Genomic DNA, 18908 nt, shown 5'->3' with positions numbered 1-18908 from the left:
TAGGCGGGGTCGGCATAGTTAATCAGTCGCCGGTACATTGAGTGGTAGGCGAATGTACCGGCGACTGATTAACTATGCCGACCCTACTTTAGGTTGTTTTTTTATTATCCAAGAAACGTCCCGAGCGCCTGTGTGTCTTGGCTCCGCGCCGAGGTCAGTGGAAGTTGACATTATTTCACAAAAACGACGCCACATGTTAAAAAAATTTAGATAACCTGTAATGGGATAACAAGTTGATTTTGCCGAAACGGTAAAGTTTAAAATTTAAATTTTATACGTAAACAAATCATTGTGAAATCGCTGGCCTTATAAAGAAAATATGTGCTTCACCAACAGAAAGTTTCTGTAGCAGTTGATGGCATGAAATGTAAATTATTTTGTTCTTCTTTGTTTGTTACTTATCAGATTGATATGGCTTTTCTTTTATGAAATGCGTATTATTACTATTTTTAAATTTATTCAATGAAATTTTCTCTGCATTATTTTTTGCAAAAATCTGCCCAGAGTTTTAATTGTTATAGAATAAATATCGCCGCGTCGCCAGTCGACCGGTTAGAATCTCGGGCGCTCTGTAGTGACATGCAGACTTGTTTGAGTAACGAATATTGTGTTATAAAAACATCCAATTACAGAAATGACCACGCCCATATTTTGGAAACGCCCCCTTTTGTAAAACCGCGCCCAAATTATAGCTCGATGTTGTACTAACAATCGAACTTGGAGTAACGGGCAACATGTAAATTGTTTTCAGCTTTAGACGCTGGGCGCGATTGTGAAGTTTAACCCAAAAACGAAAACATCGTAGCACTTCGCCGCCCCTCACGATAGTAATATAATAATAATATTGTATTAGCCTTTGAAACGGCGTAAACAGTCAGTAACATACTACAAATCAACAACAACAACAACAACAACAACAAGAAAAAGAAAAAAAAAATCTATAAAACGCATTCATACATTCAGTTTCTCGTTTCTGAATTTCCATAGGTGGATGAGACGGAAAGTTTCGGATTTCGTTTGACGTATTACTCGTATTTATCACTTATTACTATTTAGTACTTTATTATTTATTTATTACTTACTACTCGTATTTCTCAAATCCTTATTGATTGCCCATAAAGCATCACTGAAGAGAAAATTAAATTTGAAATTAATTACACCTGAAAAAAATCTATCTACAATAGTTGGTTCTCCACCACTTTCTACTATTGTATTGGTCAGTGCTGAATAGAATATACTTCTCAAGTGGTTAGTTGATTTGCAAAAGTGATAAACATCCTTCTTTCCATCATTACAAAGCTTACATACCCCGCCACTTTTATAATTTTCTCATATAGTAGTATACTAGCAATCCAACTTAGAAGCGACGTTGAGGGAATTGGAAATTTACACACACAAAAGTGATATTAACAGCTATTGTGTACCAAATTATTGTGTACCAAATTATTCAGTAGGGTTTATGCTCGGCTATTATCTCAAATGCGCTAATTTTCAACAGAGTGGTTTTATATCCGCTACCACGCTTGCCGATTACAACCTCTAATTATAACGTGGTAGTCTGAATCTAGCCATCTAACTGGCTAACGCAAAGTCTTTTATCTTATACTATATCTGGCACTGGACCTGTGATCCTGACCCGAAACTGAATAAACTGGCTTAAAATATATAATAACTGAATCGAGATCACATATTGACTGTGAGGTGGTTTATAGTGTGTCAGCACAGACCCCCTATCACTGGTGATATCGAGGGGCTGTGGCCCGGGCGGGGGGGGGGGGGGGTTACTTCCACATTAAGTGGGTAAGGGTGTGAAGCCCACCTCTCGTAAACCATACTCTCGTCTATACCATTTTTGTTCTATTTATATACCCACTTCTAAACACTAGTGTTTTCCGCGAAAAATAAAATACCCAGCTCCGTCACGGTCACAACTTTCGCAACCAGCGATGCATTTTATTTAGCTTTTTCCGGTCTCTGGCTTTGAATATAAGGACCTGAGAAAAAGTAAATAAATGCTACACACTTCTAAACCAAACCATTGATAAATGACGACCCACTTCTAAACAAAATAACTTGAAATGATACCCCAGTCGGGCGGCACATACCCGTATTGCACTTCTATGCAAGTAGCCCCCCCCCCCCCCGGGGGGGGGGGGGGCTATGGTTTCAAATTGCGGGTTTATGATCAGTTAATCAAAACAGGGAAACCGTCGAGTAGTAGTAATAATACAGTGTCTGGCAGAATATAGTTGCATTTGTACACATGTAGTTTCTTTGGGTCGAGAATTTCTCCTAATAAGATTCGCAGCTTGACACATTGAACGTGAATCAGATTCTAAACGAATAGGCGTACTGCCGTTTTTTCACTGCTGGCGGGACGTGTCTGCCAACACCAAAATGTAAAGCCAGCAACTGTACTCTGCTATAATACTCCAAAGTTACCGCGGGCGCAACTTAATTGCATACACCTAACTCCCTCACTCGAGGAACTTTGCAACATCCCCGGACACTTTTCTAGACACTCCAGTAATCTTTATAATCACAATAAGGTTCCGTACCCGCCAAAGTGACGTGGTATGCCTTTCATGCCTTTGATGTGTGGCCGCGACAGAGGAAGGGTAGTTGAATTATTCCATTGCTTTGTCGGTACATTAAATCATTGCTGTGTAACACTTGGAAGAAATCGAATACGAACATAAAACTGGGAATAAATATTAACAAGAAATGATAAATGTAAATTCCATGATTGGTAGTTTGTTGAGAGGTTGCTAATGGGTTTATATTAACAATATTAGCGTTGTGAGTGCTGCGTTTTACATTTCTTTCATAATGTCTTGTACCGATGCCAGTTTGCAGAGTTTGCCAGAACACTCATCGCCCAGTTTTTTTTATGAAAAGAGAAAACTTGTGGTGAAAAGGTTAAGAACAACGTGTTTTGAATATTACTATTCACATGTGTTATCAAAATAGTCGCCAGGAATGTAGGAGATACTAAGTGTTTAAGTGCGTTAAAGTACAAGCGGCTTCCATCTTAAAGCGCGAGGGTCGTCACGTGCACATGCGCGGGAATTGAGTCACAAGCGACGATAACAACACACGCTAAAAACGCAAAGGCTTGTGGGTAGACGCTTGTTTGTAAACAATAACACGCTATGGCCATCTGACGCATGCGCAGGTGACGACTCCCCGTTTAACAGTTTACTCAGTCTTAGCTTCACCATGGACTACCATAAATAGTAAGTCCATGGCTGCGCATACATGAATAAATTAATTATTGTGCGTGGTGTATCTGGTGACGAGAAAATGTACGGCGTCAACGCGTTGAAGTTTGGATGCTTGCAGTATAGCTCCAAACTGTGGTGTTGTTTTTGTTGTGGCGGCGGCGGCAGTGGTGGTATCTCAAAAACGCCACGCATATTCGACATTTGTGTTGATAAACATTGATTTTCCCAATTCGCTCTTCTAATGCGAATTACAAGTACGATATTAGACCTGGGCGCAACGTGCGCTAAGTACTGTTGATGACTCCTTCGATACCTTCCGATAACCAGAGCAATTAACTAGTTAAAGCTTGGTAGTGTCTCGGTTCGTTCTTGTTGGTCATAGTCGCTGTTCATATGAGACCCATTTCACGCACATGTGTGGCGCGACGACCACCTCCCTTTAAGTTCAGCTAACCTTATACGTAGACTGCAAGCAAGTCATAGTAACCTCAACGTTAACACTAAAAGACCAAGTTGATTTCATTTTTTGAATTTTTGGCACGTATTTTTACTCTCGATTTTGTATCTTCTTCTTGATTAGCTGGTACTAGTTATTAAATAACACGTATAAAATCATCAGTCAAGTTAGGTACAATTTACCATTCGCCTATTCCATAATGAGTGCGTCCTTCTAAGTGGCGGACCAGTTGATATCATGGGGGGGGGCAGGAAGATTGAAATGATATACTTGATATGGAGTTGTTGTTTTTTTCAGCAGACCTTGTCTCTATTTTTTTTTTTTTTTTTTTTTTTTTTTTTTTTTTGCGCTCAACAGTTGTTTTTATTTTTTTCAGTATTTTAAAGCGCGAGGGTCGTCACCTGCACACGCGCGGGAGTTGAGTCCAAAGCGACGATAACAACACACGCTAAAAACGCAAAGGCTCATGGGCAGGCGCTTGTTTGTAAACAATGACACGCTATGGCCTTCTGACGCATGCGCAGGTGACGACCCCCCCCCCCCCCGCTTTAAGTAAAGTAGATGACTTGTATAATATCCCTCTTTAACATCATGACAGATTTTGCTATCAGTCCACCTCCTGGATGTTTTCTCTCTTCCAAACCACTATGCTCGGCTATTATCTCAAATACGCTAATTTTCACCAGAGTGGTTTTATATCCGCTACCACGCTTGCCGATTACAACCTCTAATTATAACGTGGTAGTCTGAACCTAGCTATCTAACTGACTAACGCAAAGTCTTTTATCTTATATCTGGCACTAGACCTGTGATCCTGACCCGAAACTGAATAAACTGGCTTAAAATATATAATAACTGAATCGAGATCACATATTGACTGTGGGGTGGTTTATAGTGTTTCAGCACAGACCCCCTATCATTGGTGATATCGAGGGGTTGTGGCCCGGGGGGTTACTTCCACATTAAGTGGGTAAGGGTGTGAAGCCCACCTCTCGTAAACCATACTCTCGTCTATACCATTTTTGTTCTATTTATATACCCTCTTCTAAACACAAGTGTTTTCCGCGAAAAATAAAATACCCAGCTCCGTCACAACTTTTGCAACCAGCGATGCATTTTATTCAGCCTTTTCCGATATTTGGCTTTGAATATAAGGACCTGTGAAAAAGTAAGTAAATGCTACACACTTCTAAACCAAAACATTGATAAATGACGACCCACTTCTAAACAAAATAACTTGAAATGATACCCCAGTCGGGCGGCACATACCCGTATTGCACTTCTATGCAAGTAGCCCCCCCCCGGGGGGGGGGCTGTGGTTTCAAATTGCGGGTTTATGATCAGTTGATCAAAACAGGGAAACCGCCGTGTAGTAGTAATAATACAGTGTCTGACAGAATAGTTGCATTTGTACACATGTATTTTTGGGGGGTCATAAATTTCTCCAAATAAGATTCGAACCTTGACACGTGAATCAGATTCTAAACGAATAGGCGTACTGTGGTATTTTTACTGCTGGCGGGACGTATCTGCCAACGCCAAAATGTGAAGCCAGCAACTGTACTCTGCTATAATGCATACACCTAAGAGGGGGGCAAGGGTTATTTTCGTTCAACGTAATTGCAATATTTTTTTGTTCGTACAACGTAAATTGAAAAAATACTAGTAAATTCCGTAGTTCTGTAATCACAGGCTAGACGTACAACATAATCAATCACATGTGTTTTTCGTACACTGTAAAAATGTGTCATTTTTCTCGGTATGTACAAGAATTTTCTAGGTTTTCTTTCTTAATTTTCCGTAAAATGTAAAATAACCTTTATTTTCTCTGTGAACTGTAAGCATTCAATTTTCACTGCAAACTGTAAAAACGTCTTTTTTTTCCTTGTAAATTGTAAAAAGCCCTTTTTATTTCCCGTAAAACTGTACCAGCTACCCCCTTGCCCCCCTCACCTAACTCCCTCACCCAAGGAACTTTGCAACATCCCGGACACTTTTCTAGACACTCCAGTAATATTTATAATTACAATAAGGTTACGTACCCGCCAAAGTGACGCGGTATGCCTTTCATGCCTTTGATGTGTGGCCGCGACAGAGGAAGGGTAGTTGAATTATTCCACTGCTTTGTCGGTACATTAAATCATTGCTGTGTAACACTTGGAAGAAATCGAATACGAACATAAAACTGGGAATAAATATTAACAAGAAATGATAAATGTAAATTCCCTGATTGGTAGTTTGTTGAGAGGTTGCTAATGGGTTTATATTAACAATATTAGCGTTGTGAGTGCTGCGTTTTACATTTCTATCATAATGTCTTGTCCCGATGCCAGTTTGTAGAGTTTGCCAGAACACTCATCGCCCAGTTTTTTTTATGAAAAGAGAAAACTGGTGGTGAAAAGGTTAAGAACAACGTGTTTTGAATATTACTATTCACATGTGTTATCAAAATAGTCGCCAGGAATGTAGGAGATACTAAGTGTTCAAGTGCGTTAAAGTACAAGCGGCTTCCATCTTAAAGCGCGAGGGTCGTCACGTGCACATGCGCGGGAATTGAGTCACAAGCGACGATAACAACACACGCTAAAACGCAAAGGCTTGTGGGTAGACGCTTGTTTGTAAACAATAACACGCTATGGCCATCTGACGCATGCGCAGGTGACGACTCCCCGTTTAACAGTTTACTCAGTCTTAGCTTCACCATGGACTACCATAAATAGTAAGTCCATGGCTTCGCATACATGAATAAATCAATTATTGTGCGTGGTGTATCTGGTGACGAGAAGATGTACGGCGTCAACGCGTTGAAGTTTGGATGCTTGCAGTATAGCTCCAAACTGTGGTGTTGTTTTTGTTGTGGCGGCGGCGGCAGTGGTGGTATCTCAAAAACGCCACGCATATTCGACATTTGTGTTGATAAACATTGATTTTCCCAATTCGCTCTTCTAATGCGAATTACAAGTACGATATTAGACCTGGGCGCAACGTGCGCTAAGTACTGTTGATGACTCCTTCGATACCTTCCGATAACCAGAGCAATTAACTAGTTAAAGCTTGGTAGTGTCTCGGTTCATTCTTGTTGGTCATAGTCGCTGTTCATATGAGACCCATTTCACGCACATGTGTGGCGCGACGACCACCTCCCTTTAAGTTCAGCTAACCTTATACATGTACGTAGGCTGCAAGCAAGTCACAGTAACCTCAACGTTAACACTAAAAGACCAAGTTGATTTCATTTTTTGAATTTTTGGCACGTATTTTTATTCTCGATTTTGTATCTTCTTCTTGATTAGCTGGTACTAGTTATTAAATAACACGTATAAAATCATCAGTCAAGTTAGGTACAATTTACCATTTGCCTATTCCATAATGAGTGCGTCCTTCTAAGTGGCGGACCAGTTGATATCATGGGGGGGGGGGGGCAGGAAGATTGAAATGATATACTTGATATGGTGATATGGTGATATGGAATTTTTTTTCAGCAGACCTTGTCTCTATTTTTTTTTTTTTTTTTTTTTTGCGCTCAACAGTTGTTTTTATTTTTTTCAGTATTTTAAAGCGGGAGGGTCTTCACCTGCACACGCGCGGAAGTTGAGTCCAAAGCGACGATAACAACACACGCTAAAACGCAAAGGCTCATGGGCAGGCGCTTGTTTGTACACAATGACACGCTATGGCCTTCTGACGCATGCGCAGGTGACGACCCCCTCCCCCCCGCTTTAAGTAAAGTAGATGACTTGTATAATAGCCCTCTTTAACATCATGACAGGTTTTGCTATCAGTCCACCTCCTGTATGTTTTCTCTCTTCCAAACCACTGTCTTCCAAACCAGGCTTCTAAACAGTACACTAAACTACTTGACATTTATTTATTTGTTACGTAAGAAACACATTGCAAGATGCAAACGAATAAAGAATTACAATGCAAAACTGGCTGAAAATAAACGGTTGGCTGATAAAGCTCAGTTGGTTTCAAATTTTATTCGGAATTTTTCGAGTAAAATTCCAATCCCAACAGAGGTCATTGCCCTTGCCAACGGACTCAAATTTATATTAACCCCATCTAAGCCAACCTATCACACTTTGCTCAGAGACATGTCTATGCTATCTAGGAGAATGCGTAACAAATATTTAATGCGTAATAAACAATCTCAACAACATCCTTTCAAAATGAAACCAACATGGAACCCACCAGACTCGCTGAGATATCCAAAGTTGAGATATCCAAAATTACTACCAATAAACCCAAACAAAACATGAATTTTGCTGAAAGAGCAGCGATAAATGATAACACAATTGTAATAAAACCATTCGAGAAAGGTCGTGGCATTGCAATCATGGATACAACTGACTATATATAGGACAGCCTTCGTCATCTAAACAACGAGCAATACTATACTAAAATTAGTGGTAACGATACTATAGTTACAATGAATTCGATCCATGAGCTCGTTACAGAAATGTACAATCTGGAATTAATGGATGTTTATACTAATTTGTATAATGAAAGTAATAACGTCGAACATTCTGAAAGCTAAATAAATCGAACGATTCGGTCAAGTGCTGTTCCGACTGATGAAGGGTTCAACAAAGAACCCGAAACAGCACCATCACACTAGTGAATGGTCGAATTACGGATAAATTTGAGTGCTGTATCGACATAGGTTTTCTTCGTATTCAGTTTCGTATTCTAATATTGTTTCTGTTCTGTGTTTACTTCTATCAGGATCATACCTGAAATATTCTAACACGGAATAATACATCTGTTACGTATTTAGTTAGCTAATGCAATACTGCCCTCAGTCGGTGAGATGTTCGTCAATCCACCTACTCCATCGATAATAAATGACTTGTTAGAGACAGTTTATACAGAAATACAGCAGAAAGTCATTGTGAAAGAACTGTTAAACAACATAGATGATGAAATTGTTGGGGGAAAGAGTCAATAAAAAACAATTTGTTTGTCCTGTCTTGTCTTGATTTTTTGGGGGTATGAAAGTTTCAGATAGGATTTTTTTTTTCAAGCATAGTCATAGATTTTTTTCCCCACAAAATCTTCCTGGCGCCCCAGGATATCAAATGGTCCTCCCCATAAAAGCAAGACACCAGGTTTGACGTAAACACACGATTGATTCATGATCAACTGGTTTGCAAGTTTGTAGCATTTGGAAAGGGTCAAACAATCACCCAGTTCGAATTGTCCCATAATCAAGTAAAGTTTATGCATTGCATGTATTATAAAGACATTGAAATCATTTGTGTTCTTTTCTCCTCTCCGATTAGTTGGCCGGTGATCATAGTTTGCATATCCGTAACTACCCAGAGAGGGCGCACTCTTTGTTAAAAATTAACAATGCTGAAATTTTATTTTATAGCTGCATGACAAAATCACCGAAAATAGAAGTGATTTATTTTCCTTCTGTTATTTGTCACGTGGATTATATTCTTGAACACTCCGTTTAGGTAGGCGTGCGTGTGAAATGTCCCTCTAGGTCACGTAAAATGTAATTAGAAGGATATTTTGAATCCGGGTCCCAACACTAGGACCGCTCTCTATTCAAGTTTTTGTAACTTGATTAAATTCCTGTTATTGTACATGTTATACTACATGAATAAATATAGATATATGTAAAAGTGTGTCCGGAAGAGTTAAAGCGCGGTGGTCGTCGCGTAGCGCGTGTTCGAATTTCGTGTAAATAAACAATGTATTATACACGCGTTGTATACGTCGCTATGAGTCCCATATCGAACAGGACGCGGTACGACGACTGTCATGTAACAATCAATGTTATGTCATGTTGTGTTATGTTAAATTTCACACACAAATATTGACTAAGCATTTGTCAGATATCGACTACCACCCAGTGATTGGAAATCTACAAGGTTCATTACCCAACTGCTCATTTGCGTCTAAGGTTAATTACACCCAAAAAAAATCTGTTTTGGGCGCGGTACAATCTGATAATATTGTACAGTATCAATGCCCAGGATCTTATTGCTGGTTGAGTGCTAGTATTTGTCTACTATACCCAGTTTGTCCATTAACTGATAACTGATAACAAAAATAATTATTGGTTGGTCCCTTAAATACACAACGCCGTGTATACTGAATGGAATGTTTGTGATTGATGAAACTTAAGAAGACATATCTCGTTGATTACCGCATCAAATATCAAATTACGCCCTCGAGACAAGAACAAGACACGAAGTGATTCGAATTCACAACGGGGGTTCAGATGGCTGATGCATTCCGAAAACGCTTGGTAATACGTCAAGAATGTTTTGAACTCTGATGCGGTGTAAATCTCGCAGTTGGCGAGAATAATTAATCAAGGAAAAGATGGCGAATGGAAGGCGTATGCTCGTGTTCTTGTTAATTAGTGTGTTACTATGCGGTTAGTATGTCTTGAATTATTATGTACCTATGTATAGGCAATGTATTCCGTGCTTTGGTGAATATAAACATTACTGCGTGATTTATGGGAAAACAGAGTGGTTATATCAGATGATAAGTCATTCTAAGTCTTCTACAGTTTGTTATTCGCAGTTTCGTTATGGGTTTTAAAACGCTTAGCTTTATCAAGTTATTGTGTGTCAATTTCAGGCGTGACTTTCAGTGGTATTCCAAACTCAGGGCCACGCCAACGTCCGTTTTTGGGTCATATTGGCCACATGTGCTAGATAAAACTACTGAAACAATGCATCGAATATTACCAGGCGACATACCGGATATAGCATGAGCGGTTACTGCCCAGGGATCGTGTTACATAGCGATTATGTTTACGTTTATAATACACATAAATTCTAGACAACATAATGATGTGTATAAAATGAAGGCAAACGATGAATATTCATGATTTCATTATTACGTCACATTATCACAAATTATTAAGATGAATATTTAGGAACAAATATTGAGCCGTGGGTGTGTCTCTCACCGAAGTCACTAGTAATTAATAGAGCATCAAAGCCATTGAGACATATAGTCATACACTTCATATTAGAATAATTTGCAATAGCTGTTAAATGGACTCTGAATTAAAAAGAAAATCTTGGACAGAGTCAGGTTAGGGCCTCGATAAAATGCAGATAATATACAAATTCATATTTTTATTTGAAACTCGGCCCTGGAACCTCATCAGCATAATGACATCGTTCCCATCGAAGAGTCAAACCCTGTCGTGGCAAGAGTTTTCATTCTCAATAATTATTCTAAATATTTCACATATTTCCCGTCTTCGCCAGCCACGATCCGTTTAATAGATTATCGCCTCACTACTATCGAGGAATATATCGAGTTCGTGAGCCTGTGCTATTCAGATTCTCATGCTCAATTAAGTTTACAAACAGTCGGCTCCTTAACATAAATACAATTAAATCTGCTACCCAATTGTGTCCGTAATGCTAAATCATGGCGTAATGTTATATTATGACGCAATTTCTGTCCCACAGTATCAGTGGATTGTGATTGTAAATTTGATAGCAAGTTGCTAGGAGACTGGATACTGTTTGACAGCAAACACCAGATTGATGGAGAATACAGGATAGATAATAAAACCATTCACCCTCCAAGGAATCTACTCTACGAACAATCTATCGGCAATATCAAATGCATCCAGAAAAGGGATAATATTTACCTACTTGCCAACGTCACAGTCAAAAGCTTTTCTCCCTTTAGGTAAGTGTATGATGTCATATTTATTTCTGAGGTAATCTATAATTTCTCATTTATGCGGGTCACGTGCCCGTGACGTCACCATATAACATTTGAAATGTTATCATTATATTGAAAGTATTTTATACACAGTGTTTGATGACTTGTGTTTTTTCAATCACTCTGTGAAGCAAGTTCTATATTCTTTATTTTTCAAATTTTAATGAAAACTAATAATTGTAAAACAATACAAATTTGAGCAGATTTCTGTTCGCATTCGAAGAGATGCTATTTATTCTATGACGAAAACAAAAAAATTAAAATAATTTGATAATCACCTATTTATCATAAAATTATTTTACAAATAAATTTATTAAAGTTAGTGTAATTTGACAGAATTGTTGTGTTTTGATAACTTCTTTTTCATTTTGAAAAAGAGCAAAACACAACTATAGAGGGCACTGTTCCTAAATACTTTGTTGTCATTTACAATATTAATAGAAGACGACACCAAACACAAATTAAGTGTATTGTATACAGACAATCATACATACGGTACGTCAGTTCTATATGGTGTTTTTTAACATTTCCTTATATTCGTGTTTTTTTATCATATACAGAGAAGAAGTGAATAACTACCTATGCAGTGTATTTACTCACCGCAGTGCCAACTTTATAGAATGGATGCAATGTAAGTAAGATATCAACATCCTTTATAAGCGATTGTCTGTGTTGGTATCGTGCGGACGTCACTGTGATCTTTTTCTTGATTGCAATATCGTGGTCAATATTTCAATTTTTGTTTCACCTTCATCATGGTAACGGCGAAAATGGGTTGTTCTGGTTTCTCGTGGTCCCGTTTTCCGATGTGATATTTATAGTCCAGGTCTCCAATGTCAGTAACTGAAGCCGAGCACAAAAACACTTTTTCAACATTGTTGATTGATTTTAAACTGGATCAGATTGAATTCACGTCTAGTCTCAAACTTGAACAAAGTAGTAGTTATATCAATCTATATGCTAATATATTAATCTTGAAAATGAGTATCCTTTGTTTGACATCGCTATTCTTACACTGTCCAAACATATTAATATTTTGTTCAGATGCCGCACAAACACAGAAATATGGGGGATATTCTATCACATCCTCCTGTCAGGGTGACGTCATCGAAGATGGCCAGCTTCCAGATATGTCCAAATATGGACGATGGACTCCCTTATATGGTATGTGTAATGGGTGTCAGATCTGATATGTTTATGACGCACTGGGTAAAACTCGTGTTACTAGTAGTTAAAAATAATGTGCGAGAATATCAGTTTTACAAATTGTATATTATATAATTCATGTTTTTATTTATTATTTTATTGTTTTTATTCAATTTCATTATATTTTCATGTAAAGGAAAAAGTAATATTTTCTGCGATTTAGAACTTGTATATTTCGCTTTCTCTGTATTTTGCAGCTAAATATCCGACCTCAGTGGCATGCCCGTTGAACACCCTGTTTCACTATGCATTCACTCACACACATGACAATGGCGCTCAAGTTTACAACCCCAAGTTAGATGGATGTACACAACTCGATTCATTTCTCGATGCTGGCTGTACTAATGTCGATACCTTCCACTTCGACTACAGTAGATGCGCTAGGAAACAAGCTAACTCAGGTAGGGGCACAATATGTGTGGTGGCCTGGGTTGATACCTTCTATTTCGGCTATAGTAGACACGACCCTTTTTGTAGTGTTGAATAATTTCAAGATTACAGATACCAACTACCACTTTTGATAATTCTGAATCATCATTACGATTACGAACTACAACTTGTTGGTAATATAACTACCACTTTTGATAATTCGGAATCATCATTCATCACTACGTTTACCAACTACAACTTGTTGGTAATATAACTATCACTTTTGATAATTCGGAATCATCACTACGATTACCAACTACAACTTGTTGGTAATGTAACTACCACTTTTGATAATTCGGAATCATCATTCATCACTACGATTACCAACTACAACTTGTTGGTAATATAACTACCACTTTTGATAATTCGGAATCATCACTACGATTACCAACTACAACTTGTTGGTAATGTAACTACCACTTTTGATAATTCTGAATCATCATTCATCGCTACGACTACCAACCACAACTTGTTGGTGATATAACTACCACGTTTGATAATTCTGAATCATCGTTCATCGCTACGATTACCAACTACAACTTGTTGGTGATATAACTACCACTTTTGATAATTCTGAATCATCATTCATCACTACGATTACCAACTACAACTTGTTGGTAATATAACTACCACTTTTGATAATTCTGAATCATCATTCATCACTACGACTACCAACTACAACTTGTTAGTCCCCGTTCGGACGAAGTCCGAAAACGGGGACTTATAATTCGGTCTCCGTCCGTCCGTGCGTCCGTGCGTCTGTGCGTCCGTGCGTCCGGAGACATATCTCAGAATCCCTTGGGCCGATTCTGTTCATTCTTTGCATGTGCCTAGTACTTTATGTGGGACATATGCACATGCAGTGGTTTAGAGATTCGATTCAAAATGGCCGACTGGCAGCCATCTTGTTTTTTGTAAAATGTTGTATTTTGGACATGCTTTGCCAGTTGTCATTTAAACTTGATACATAGATTATTCATGTTAGGATACATGTCCATGACGATTTATTTCGCAATTGGATCAAAGATGGTCGACTGGCAAGGATCTTGTTTTTTTAATGCGGTATCTTGGACGTGCTCAGTTTTCATTCAAATTTGGCACAAACATGTACTTGATACATGTTAGGATGCATGTCCAGGACAATTTGTTTCAAAATCTAGTCAAGAATGGCCGATTGACAGCCATCTGACTTTTTGGCCTTACTACTATATTTCCACAATGTATGTACCATTTTCATTCGAATTTGGCACATACATCATGTACATATCAGTGTGTTTCATAATCAGATCAAAGATGGCCGAATAATGGCTGTTTTTGTTTTTGGCCATATCACTACTACACGGAACACGTGTTTTGATGTAAATAAAGAATCTGTTGTATACGCCACCTGGAACTCAAGTTTCAAGGACACGCTCGCGACAACCCCTCCGCTTTAATATGACGAGCACAAAGAGAACTTTCAAAAATTTAACGGGGACTGTGTCATTTTCAATGACTTGTTAGTAATATAACAACCACTTTTGGTAATTTTGAATCATCATTCATCACTACGATTACCAACTACAACTTGTTGGTAATATAACTACCACTTTTGATAATTCTGAATCATCATTCATCACTACGATTACCAACTACAACTTGTTGGTGATATAACTACCACTTTTGGTAATTTTGAATCATCATTCATCACTACGATTACCAACTACAACTTGTTGGTAATGTAACTACCACTTTTGATAATTCTGAATCTGAATCATCATTCATCGCTACGATTACCAAGTACCACTCTTAATGATTTATATTGATTTATATTAATTACTTTAATTAATGCTAAGTTAGCACTATCATTACCATAGACCCTAAAATATCTATGCCATTACCAACTACCACTTTTTGTAATTTTGAATATTGACTTATATATATATATATATATATATATATATATATATATATATATATATATATATATATATATATATATATATATATATATATATATATGCAAGTAAGTGGTGGTTTTTAAAACATATTATTTCAACAATTTATATTCAACAGATGTTGGTGACTTTTCATGCCTTGCCACGTGGTCGTCAAATTATACATACCGTTACCATTTCACTGATCGCTATTATGGCGTGGAGTGGAGGGAACTTCAGTACGTTATACTCAGAAACAAGGACGAGCATATTGCCGATAACAGCACCGGCAAATATTTCTGTTACGTAAGTATTCTGTATACACTCCGCAGACGTGGATGTGCATTTTGTTATATCGTTGAACTGTCATCTGTCTGTTATAAGTACACTATATGATTTTTTTTTACTTTGGGCTGGTAAAACTTTTCGACGTCAAGCGCATTAAAGTCGTCGTCTTATTTTGAGGGCACCCTTTTTATGTACCACAAGGCAAGTTCGAGTAGTTTAGAGTCCCGAGAGTGGTTGGGGTGGAAGCGCCCTCTAGCGACTAAGTGCTTTAGTGACATCAAAATGGCGCACTAGTATTTGAGTGAAAGCAATGTCGTTCAAATCCACAACTATGATTATGATTGGTTGTGTACTGAATTCTCATTATCAATGGTCTTTGGATGTTATTTAAAGCTTATCATATGAGTGATTGTCCGTCGTCGTCGTCCGTCGTTTTACGTTTTCGGTTTATTCTTGTAAACTACAAGCCTGGTTGCTTTGATACTTAGTGTATATGTACCTTAGGTAGACCTCGCTTAGATTTGTTTATTTCATGGTGATAGTTTCAAAAAACGCAAGTCGGCTTGCTTCGACATTATACATATTTAATATCTCGGGTAAACCGATCTCAGATTTGTTCATTTTGTGATGATTTCTTTATTTGAAATGTGCATCGTTAACAGCGGAGCTATCTCAGCCGAGACGCTGCTTGTTCAGTATATTAAAGCGGGGTCGTCATCACCTGCGCAAAACGGCCATGGCGTGCCGTTGTTTACAAACAAGCGTCTACCTATGAGCGCTTGTGTTTTAGCATGCATTTGTATCGTCGCTGGGGACTCAATTCCCACGCATGCGCATGTGACGACCCCTTTAAAGCGGGGGAGTCGTCATCTGCGCATGCGGCAGGCGGCAATAACAATAGCCTTTGCTTTTTTCAATATGCGTTGCTATCGTCGCTTGGAACGATTCCCGAGAAACCCCTCCGCTTTAACTAAAGTTTCCTTGAAATTACACTTTGATAAAAAACAGGTATGATTTATCGTAAACAAATATATATAATGTTTTGTCTGCAAACATAATACATAGTTAGTACGCAAAGGTAAATCCGTGGCGCATGCGCATTACAGTTTTTCATTATTTTATCTAACGTATATTGCTATGTTTGCAGCCAAAACTAGAGTTGTGTATTACGATAAATCATACCCTAATGTGTTTACCAAGATGCGAATACAGCATCAGTTCTAACATAAGAAAATACTTAGAGGAAATATTTACACACATATGACTAAATTACTCTAGGTATGGGAGCACCAATGGTTAACGTATGGTAACGAGAGTGACCCGGATGCAGACTCTGAACGCTATACCTACATGTCGGGTGTCCCCGTGATGTGCCCACCTGAAATCAGACCTAAAGCCATATTCCCGAGTCCTTTTGCAAAACAGAATAACATCGGTGAAGCGTTGATGTTGAAACAAGGTAAATATCAGATCATATTTACTGTATATATATATATATATATATATATATATATATATATATATATATATATATATATATATATATATATATATATATATATATATATATATATATATATATATATATATAGGTAAATATCGTAATTAAAGAGCGGTGGTCGTCGCGCCGCGTCCTCTTCGATGTGGGACTCATAGCGACGTATACGACGCGTGTAAAATACATTGTTTACATGACATTCGAACATGCGCTGCGCGACGACCACTACCCTTTAAAATTTGGGGTGCATTTTATTGATGGTCACATGTCTTATCAACACCCAAATTACACGTGCAGTCACTACATTTTGGAAAATTTACATAAAATGTCTAGTTGATGGAGTATTTGTACTTTTCAAAAAAATTTGTATGTTTCAAAAAAATTTATAATGACATAGTTTATTAAACTAGTAAGATTTTATATACATGCATAATTATTATGGATTTATTAACGTTATTTTTTTTCATTTTGTTTTATAGTCGGTGACGGAAAACACAGGTGCCAGTCTCCGGCAGCATTGTCTGCGGCCTCCATGGTTACCATTACCATGGTAACTGTTGTCATTCCCCTCCTTTGCATCATGCATCTAATGCAATTAACGATGATATAATTTATCTAAATACAAGTCCGCGTTCTGCTAAAGTGCCTCATTTAACATGATCATAGATCGCATTCTTCATATCTTTGCCGAATTTGTCTTAGTTGTATTTTCTCTCTGGCAGTTGCTCTGTGCCTAATAAACTTTTGTATTTAAATAATGTGCACCCTATGTTTACAGACATGGCTTGTTTTATTTATTTTCTGGCTAGCAATATCGTAGACTGTCGACAGTCTTCGAGCCTAATGTAATTGTGTATCCTTGACATTCAAACTTCGAAGGGGTTTGATGGGAAATGCGAAGCATTTTACGCGAGGGACTACTATGGATTGTTTGTGAACAACTTGGTTACAAGAAATATAACATCCGTTTGGCTCAACTAATGTTATAATATTAATCGTTATTATAAGGGGTTGACCAGTAGAAACACTGAAGGGGTGATGACAGAATTGGAAAATAATGCAAGGATCATCCTGTCCCAGCGTTGGTAATTTATTCACTTCTATTACGTTTATACACAATATTTATTAATAATAACAGATTAATATTAGGTGCGACCGGCGTTCGACAGTCTAGAAATATCGGTACATGGCTTTGATGTACAAGCATTAATAGTGGCGACTGGATGTCGATATCAACAACCACAGGGACTTGTCAACTTTGAGCGATCACGACCTGCAACGCATATTATTTCCATAGAAGCGCTTCGTCGCCAGAGGGCGCTTCATATAAGAACCACTCAAAAAAAAAAATGGTGTATGGAGAGGCATTACGAGTGATCCAGTGCACATTACCATTGATACATTTTCACAACAAGCATTTTACCGTCATCAGCTAAATTAGGCAGGAAATGTATTGAAAGATTGGTCAGGTATAACACTTTTATATCTGCAAAGCTAGCATATGAAGTGTGATTAAGTGTGTGTGCACAGATTGGATCAATTACATTCATCGAAGAACGAATTTTCACCAGGGTTCCAACTACTTGGTACGTGCATGCCCTTCTCGGTCATCTGAGATGTGTACTGATCAGTTTGAGAATATAAAGAGGATTTCAAATTCACATAATAGTAATGGTCACACAATTTTATTTAGCGAATATCGCAACTATAATTTGAAAATTACCAACTGGAAAATCTTGTTGTGAACATGGTCAAACGCAATGTTCATTCATTCATTCATTCATTCATTCATTCATTCATTCATTCATTCATTCATTCTTATCTTGTTGGGCTAATGTGACTGAATAGATGTTCGGTTGTTCCGGACGCCCTGAGTGAGACTTTTCTGATCGGTGGGTACTAGTACTGGCAGTGAAGAAAGTGTTCTCACTACAACATTCTCGGCAGTAACCGTCAGCCATAACGTCTGTATTCGCTTTCTTGGTGTGCTCAAAATATTGATGGAATAAACAACTGGACGTTGTTTCAGGAGTTCGTAGATCCACAGTCCCTCCATCCATGTCTTTTTACCTCCATGCTCTATCCGATAAACTATTATTTAATTTTATATTCATGGAGCCTAGTTAACTATTACGAACTATGATAATTATATATTCGTGAAGACGAGTTAACTATTA

The 18908-nt window shown here is 37.9% G+C and overlaps 1 protein-coding gene across 1 annotated transcript; it reads left to right on the top strand.

The window, feature by feature from the left end:
- The first annotated feature begins 9933 nt into the window (after window positions 1-9933).
- Window positions 9934-17500, top strand: LOC100371360 (uncharacterized). The gene is made up of 8 exons (XM_085497805.1): window positions 9934-10075; window positions 11133-11358; window positions 11955-12025; window positions 12439-12558; window positions 12798-13001; window positions 15085-15251; window positions 16512-16692; window positions 17211-17500. Exons 1-8 carry the CDS (start codon window positions 10021-10023, stop codon window positions 17339-17341), a joined length of 1155 nt encoding a protein of 384 aa, XP_085353931.1. The 5' UTR covers window positions 9934-10020; the 3' UTR covers window positions 17342-17500.
- The last annotated feature ends 1408 nt before the right edge of the window (window positions 17501-18908 follow it).

Source organism: Saccoglossus kowalevskii, chromosome 4 (assembly GCF_978046115.1).
Source record: "Saccoglossus kowalevskii chromosome 4, keSacKowa6.1, whole genome shotgun sequence".
NCBI lineage: Eukaryota > Metazoa > Hemichordata > Enteropneusta > Harrimaniidae > Saccoglossus > Saccoglossus kowalevskii.
Note: the sequence above shows the minus strand (reverse complement) of the source record. Positions and strands in the feature narration are given on the sequence as shown.

Bases quoted from the DNA above. Each gene is read 5' to 3' on its own strand.
- LOC100371360 (XM_085497805.1), top strand. From the start codon at position 10,021: ATGGCGAATGGAAGGCGTATGCTCGTGTTCTTGTTAATTAGTGTGTTA. The intron at 10,076-11,132 runs GTTAGTATGTCT...TCTGTCCCACAG, and splicing joins AATTAGTGTGTTACTATGCG to TATCAGTGGATTGTGATTGT. The intron at 12,026-12,438 runs GTAAGTAAGATA...TATTTTGTTCAG, and splicing joins CTTTATAGAATGGATGCAAT to ATGCCGCACAAACACAGAAA.